This window comes from Sinocyclocheilus grahami, unplaced genomic scaffold (genome assembly GCF_001515645.1).
Source record: "Sinocyclocheilus grahami isolate Dianchi unplaced genomic scaffold, SAMN03320097.WGS_v1.1 scaffold19.1, whole genome shotgun sequence".
NCBI classification, from domain to species: Eukaryota; Metazoa; Chordata; class Actinopteri; order Cypriniformes; family Cyprinidae; genus Sinocyclocheilus; species Sinocyclocheilus grahami.
Window position 1 is genome coordinate 1,507,639 of NW_015505198.1, and position 7,286 is coordinate 1,514,924.

Genomic DNA, 7,286 nt, shown 5'->3' on the forward strand with positions numbered 1-7,286 from the left:
TATAATAATTGTAATTTTGGTTGCTTTGAAAAGTATTAATCCACTTTTCCTCAAGTCACATTATTTTATTAACTTCCATAGCACAAAGCTGAATAAAAGAGTATTCGTCCAAAATTAGAACCCTAAGCATGATAGCACTCTTAAAAATGAAGGTTTATTGACATCTATGGATCCATGAAGTACCTTGAAACCTTTCCATTACACAAAAGGTTCTTTATAGTGGAAAAATGTTCTTTAGATTATTAAAATGTTCTTCACGCTAAAACAAAATGGTTCTTTTAATAACTGATCACTGAAAGGTTCTTTGGGAAATCCAAAAGGATCTTTTATGGCATCACTCCTTTGGAACCTTTATTCCAAAGAATGTAATCCCTTAGTCTTAAAAAAACACTAACTAACCACAAACGTTCTATATTCATCTGGTGGGACTTCTTGTCCAGTATTGGGCATGCATTTTTTGCAGATATACAAGTTTAAAGAAACATTTCAACGATTAACGAGACAATTTAGTTCCGTAATAGCATCTAAAGTCAAAAGGATCGGCTGGTAATTCGTCTCGGCAGTGGAAGTTGAAATAATCCAATGCAAATCGTTTTTTGTACACAATCCCTTTGGCCTTAATTGTGGTGGCGGTTTGAACATGGTGTGTGACGAAAGTTGTCATCGCTTGCATCCGCGTCTCTCTGAGCAGAACAGAAACAGCAAGAAGTTCTAACAAGAAACAGTGTGCCAGGTGGCGAACTGGCTGTACCAACACAACGCACAATCTGTCCGCTTCTACATCCAAAGCACTAGCAGCTGCCATCAACAGCCCCACACTCACACTCTCTCTCGCACTCACACACACACACACCCCTAAAACATGTTTGCTTCCTCCACTGCTCTCATGTGACTGATAAAGCCACAGGTCGGCCGTCACCAGACTCTGGCAGCGAGCTCTGGATCGCTGCTCCTCAATCCACCAGTGTATGTTATCAGCAGGTAAACAAGCTTTCCAACAAAGCCATAATGGAACTGCAAGCGGCATAAAGAGGCTCATCTCAAAAAAGCTATACAGTCCATCAAAGCTGGTGTCATTCCTTCTGCACAGGCGCTGCAGCTGCAAAAACACGGGAAGCTAGTGTCCATTTTCCTTCGCCAGATATCTGCTGATACAGCCGGGAAGGTTCGGACCAGTTATCTGTAACTTGTTAAAGAGCAGGAGCGATTAGGACAGATGAAACATGAGATCTTTTTGCCAAGTTCTCTCTAATGCCTTTTTAGTTTGAAAATATTTATTTTCTTCACGGCTAAAAACATCTGCAATTCCCATATTTAAGTTTACACATTACATTCTTGGCCATAACATGCATATACACAAGCATATCACTATAAATGTACAGAATGTACTAAAATGAAACTCTCTTTGGCTGCCAATCAAAACGAGGCGCTTTTTTTCCCAGAGTTTGATCAACTGAATCATCTGGTGTGGTGTGAATACATATTCTATTCTCTTTCATGGCACCAAATATCACGCTATATCCTACGGTCTGTCAATCTGGCTGACACACACACACACACACAAACACGCACAATGATCTTTGTCTGCAACATTAAAAAAAATGTATCTTAATATAAACTCTATCAATGCTGCATTTGAAATAGAACGTTTAACTTGCAAATGTATAAATATTTGCGGCACATATTGCAATGTTTGACGAGCACGATGTAATGATATATTATTACAAGCTGAGGCATTACACCTTCTGTCATCATGTGGACACAAGCCACGTTCACACAAGACGCAAAAGGTGAGAATCATGTGGCGTTTCTGTGACCAGCGGCGGTTCATCCTATTGCGGTGAACATATAAAGACGCACTCGATGACTTTTAAATTCATTAGACTTTAAATTAGGCTATATAGATGCTTCACTATAAGAATACACTAATCGGCAAAATAAACCACTACAGGGTGATGAACATCCAGAAGCAGAGCGAATTTGTCTTGTAAAATCCTGAAGGAGTTTATTTTGCGACATCAAGTATAAGTTCATGTCACAATGTATAATCTTACCTTTATAATATCTTCAAGCGTCCACTGACAGAAAAATGTAGTCCGTTACAGTGTAACGTTACAAAACAATTGCCCAAGTAACAAGAGGAACGCTGCCACAAAATTACAGGCATTAATACTGAAATCCCTTGAGGTCATTTTTTTTATACGATCCATAACTGAAACGCAATATTGCCGGTTGCGCAAAATATGAGGGAAATGAAAGTAGCGCCGGTTTCAGTTACCCGGATGAGCTCGTTTTGAAGAAAATGGCAGGTCGAAATATAGTGTCAAAATTAATTTTGTCTAATTATTCTTAATTGTATTTATTTATTTGCAAATAGACTGGTAACATTTCCATGAACAGTCATGTTTATTTATTTTATGTATTAAAACAAAAGGTGGTCTGGGTAATTTTTCCATGTTCGAATATTTTTTAAATCCCAGGTTACTATACAAAAACAACTATAGACCTTAGTCGGGTTAGACACCATTTTCAATTTAGCACGGATGGAATCGAGGCTGTAAGGATAGACTTAGGCCTACAGTCTTTACAATAGCATGCATTGTATAAAGGTCCTAGATCTCATAATTTTTGCAATTTGCAACTTTCAAAAGTGTTTTATGGAGTTTTTGTCTATCCGGTACGGAAATTAACCATGGTTTTATTGTAGTACAAGTGTAGCAACCAGGGTTTTTTTTGGCATATTAAATACCGTTCCCGGGCCCCGATCGAAGCCCTTTTGAAGTCTGTTGCGTCCGAGAGCGTGCCAACATTAGCACACGACACTAGCTAATGCCCCCACAAAAGCCAACATTTCGACAAGGACCCAGCTGAAAGAGAAAAACGTCTAAGTTGGGAATATTTCCCTCAACCGCCGTACCTCGGCACTGCTTTAATTTTAGACGGAACACGTTATGTAAGTGATAGACAATAGCAGTAAAATGGATCCCATTAACCCTTAACATGTACGGGCTTGTTTGCTATTCATTAGTTTAGTTGACACAATAGAGGCGTAATTCTTTTAAATTCTTCCGTTCTGCTCTGGTGGAAGTGTTGCCAATGACTCAAGAGCATCAATAGGCGATGATTGCAAAACTTATGTAAACAAGTACTTACAATCATAGCGGTGCGCGCATTTGCATAGGAGGAGAGACGGAATCGGGGGGGCATATTTTGGGGTCTAAACTCTTTCAATGAGAAAAACCCTTTTAAAGTATATTTTCCATTTAAAAGCGCTTTAAAATGACGTGCAACTGGAAGCGAACACAACAGATGTTAATGGGAAACATCTTCCAGCATCAAGACTACAGCTTCATTGTACTTTGATTCAACAAAAATAGCCTTTAAATGTATTGAAGATGCATCTGTTTCCCAAAGGTATGGCAAATAAAAAATAAATAATACAAAGAAAACTATTGCAATACATTCGCAATATTCTCACCACGGCGCATGAAATAAAGTCCTCGGAACGGACGCTGCGGGTAATGCAATCCACCGCGAGGAGTTTGGGATCAAACCTTTATTGTTTTGAAAACTCTAAATTCTTTTACAATACAGTCCTTTTTTGTTACTGTGTGATCAGATGAATAATATACAATGTCGTCATTAAATTCAATAAAGACACACATTCACAAACATGAAATATTACTTTCTATATTTCAACATCCTACAACAGAGGGAAGATATGTGCCGCTTTTCTTCTGACGCTTGTTTTCAACAGCACAAACCTCCCTTTTGAATCGACAAAAGCGTCGTCTTTTTTTTCGAAAGTGCTTCTGAAGGATTGCGAGGCCTCTGCGGCGGCCGTCCAAATCTACGTCATAATAAACAGACGGGTTGTACTGTAATGCGAGTAACAATCAGCAGGTTTTTACTGATACCTCCGACTACAACGCATATCCAGACATGTAAATTAAAGAAAATATTATCTATATGCATGCCATGACCATTCCTCTGGTAACATTTACAATAAATTTATATTTTCATAACCTTCTGAAATAAGTAAGCTGATCGCGATAGTGCCCCCCCCCCATGACCATAATATTAATGATGAACTAATATGTAACATCCAAATACATTTTGTCCATTTTTACAGACTTGTTGTGACGGCTTCAGAGCCATCGCACGTGGAGGCAATGCCCCGATAAAGTTAGAATCATTTGGTCCACATTTACAAATCCTCTGTGTATAAAAAAAATTTGCTAAAATGGTTTGCAACAGAGGTAAAAATAAAAAAAAAATTAAAAAGGGGGAAAATTATTTTGTCTTCTGATGTCGATAAAACCAACAAGGATGAGCAAGTTTGCTTAAAAAAAGCAATAAAAACATACTGAGCTCATTACAATATGATCAATTTGTACACGATTACACTTTCTTGTTCCATGGCACGGCCTTTACTCTGTAGAATTTAGTGCCGAGAGGAACTTTGAACCGGTTTTGGGCCTGGAGACAGATAATAACAAAAGAAACGCATTCAAAATATGTAATAGAATATCACATTAAAATAATTCAATAAAATATATCATTTAATATAAGTGCCTGCAGTAATGATTAGCAGCTGATTATGAAAACGCACTTTTCTGCTCAAATTAACTTTAAGATGCAAAACAATTAAACGCATAGTTGTAATTCAATGTTATCTTCCTGATGAGCTTAATTAGAAAGTTTAGCAAAGGAACGTTTTGCATCTCAAATATAACCAATGTTAACAAAAAATAGATCAGACAATGTCATGAAAAATGAGCTAGTGTTTTGTCATCAAGGATGTTATATAATGAGAGTGCAATAACACCATCAAAATGATTTACTGAAATATAATTATACAAAAACACTCCATTTAGAGCATTCGCAGAAATAATAGAATAATAACGGTTACCTTTTTGGCTTGGCAATATTCCTTCTCCATGACTTTTCCTAGAACCCACGGCCGTCTTGTTTCTCCTGTCGCTAAAAAAATAAGTATTATTGATATACAATAAATAAAAGAAAATTTACAATAAAACCATGCTTTATGTAAAATAAAACTACAAAACACTTTATCAGGAGTAAAACACATTTTCTGTATCATAATTTTTTTATCTAGAACATTAAAAAAACATTTTAATTTACAAATGCATTGATACATTAATATATACAATTAAAAAATAAGAACAATTCAAATAAGTAAACATGTTCTTAGGAAAGAGCAACGAAAAAAATATGCAAATCCATCTTGTTGGAGCAAAATTGTTTCACATATGCAAAGCCCAATATATTTAATTAATCTGTCCCTTTAATAAGTATTCCTGTCATGTGTGTGACTGACCTGGTTTGAGGTCCAGTGCAGTGAGGGACTCTGAGTGCAGGAAATAAAGGGTGGGACCAACAGTGAAGAGAACGTAATTATCGTGCCTCTCGTCCAGGATTATGAGAACCAAGTCGCCCACCTGAAAACTACAAAAGAAGGGGTTTTCAAACGAGGTGGAGGGCTGAAACAGCAGCTCAAATAATTAACGCTAACATCCAAGAATACTTACTCTCGAATGGCGATTTTCTCCGAGTGCCGTGACGAGACGGACGACATACTCTGTGACATCTGTAAAACAAATTGTTCGATGATTCTAGTGATATTTACACTAGTAAATGTGTGTTATGTTGCTTGCGTACACTCTCTGCAACCGTTATAAGATAAAAACCACATATATTGTAGTGCAACACATCAGTTTTGGTTAAATGCAACATTGATTAATCTCTTGCCATTTCAGTGCTTGTAGGACGGAGTTTGTACCTAAACAAATGTATGTGTGCCATCTAGTGGTAAGGAGTAGAACGGTCTCTTAAATAGCATGCATTGGTAGTAAATGCATAAAACACACAATAGGGACAAAGACCAATGAGTATCTAAAATACATTGTAACATACATAGATGATAAATAAGAAATGTGGGATTTAAACACGTCTGTAGTTGTTTCATGTGAGGCTCGTTTGCAAACGAGCTGAAATTCAGTCCTAGCTTAATTACTCCGGCACATTTCAGAGCTGTTTTTCAGACTAAATTCATCTCGTGAATCTGCCCCGAGCTGTCAGGACTCTAAAGTGTGGGTTACGCGTCTCATAAGATGCGTCTCGCGGCCAATAAGACGGCGATTGTAATTTTGCTAAAGAGATTAAACCTATTTGCAGAAACAGTCCCAGGGGAAATGTAATTAAATTATATCAAAGAGCCTCATGTTTTAATTAACTGCTGATAATGTGCAAGTTGTTACTGTCGTAACAACAGCAATGTAATGTCTATGAACTGTACAGTGAATATCTACAGCATTTTGCTTATAGATATAAAAAAACTATAATATGAAAGAAATATATTACAAGTATTTTTTTCCCCCAAAATGACATGAATGCCTTTAACGTTCCTGTGTCAATCGCTGACCTGAATTAATTGAGTGTATTGCTCTATTTACCGTCACTAATTACTGCTTTTAATTGACCGTTCAAGTGGTCAATTATCAACCGAGATCAAGAACAAATGACACAAATACAGATGATCAATTTAAACGATGTTAAACGACGTTCTCATACAATGAACACATTTAGATGAAATATAAGAGCCAAAACTGTAACCACACACACATTCACGTATAAATGAACTAAAATATATTTACCAATCTTTGACTAAGTCTTTTGTTCTCTTCCTCCTTCATATGTAAAGTCTGAAACACAATAACAAATAAATGCATATGAAAATATTTCTAAGAAACGCAAAGATTTTGTCAATAAAATTACATATAAAAGTATATATATGTGAAAGTGAATTACCCTTTCCAAAATCAGTATGCGCTGTTTCTCTTCAGACAGCATAGGGTTGTCACTGCATCAAAATACACAAAATAAATGTCACAAACTACACAGTTCAGCAAAGCTTTAAAAAGGAACAATTTTCTAAAAGCCAATGATAATACAGAGCAGGGAACGGAGTCTCCTCACCTACAGCATGGACTCGACTCACATCTTTCTTCTTCTACCTGACCTACTCTGCTTTCCTGCCTCAAATACATTCATTCAGCTCCTTTAAAGATACAAGGTCTACAAAATATCGTCTCACCTCTCCACAAATTGATCCTCCTTACATACTTTTAAACGACAAGTATAAAAAAAATTCTAACAACTGCAGACATTCTGCTAGACATATAAAAAAAAAGAATAATAATACAATTATACATGTATATATATATATATATATATATATATATATATATATGTGTGTGTGTTAA

General features: G+C 36.4%; 1 protein-coding gene across 2 annotated transcripts in view; it reads right to left on the reverse strand.

The window, feature by feature from the left end:
- Window positions 1–3,519: 3,519 nt before the first annotated feature.
- The window catches only part of LOC107554713 (RB1-inducible coiled-coil protein 1-like), a 20,160-nt gene continuing 16,393 nt past the window's right edge, over window positions 3,520–7,286 (reverse strand). Inside the window, exons 18-23 of one of the 2 annotated variants that reach the window (XM_016237317.1) lie at window positions 6,832–6,883; window positions 6,678–6,725; window positions 5,553–5,611; window positions 5,342–5,469; window positions 4,913–4,977; window positions 3,520–4,479 (exon numbers count right to left, since the gene is read on the reverse strand). In XM_016237317.1, the coding sequence (XP_016092803.1) occupies window positions 4,402–4,479; window positions 4,913–4,977; window positions 5,342–5,469; window positions 5,553–5,611; window positions 6,678–6,725; window positions 6,832–6,883 (430 nt within the window). In that variant the 3' untranslated portion in view covers window positions 3,520–4,401. Of the gene's footprint in view, window positions 4,480–4,912; window positions 4,984–5,341; window positions 5,470–5,552; window positions 5,612–6,677; window positions 6,726–6,831; window positions 6,884–7,286 lie in introns of both variants that reach the window. The other variant, XM_016237307.1, reaches the window with a different exon arrangement.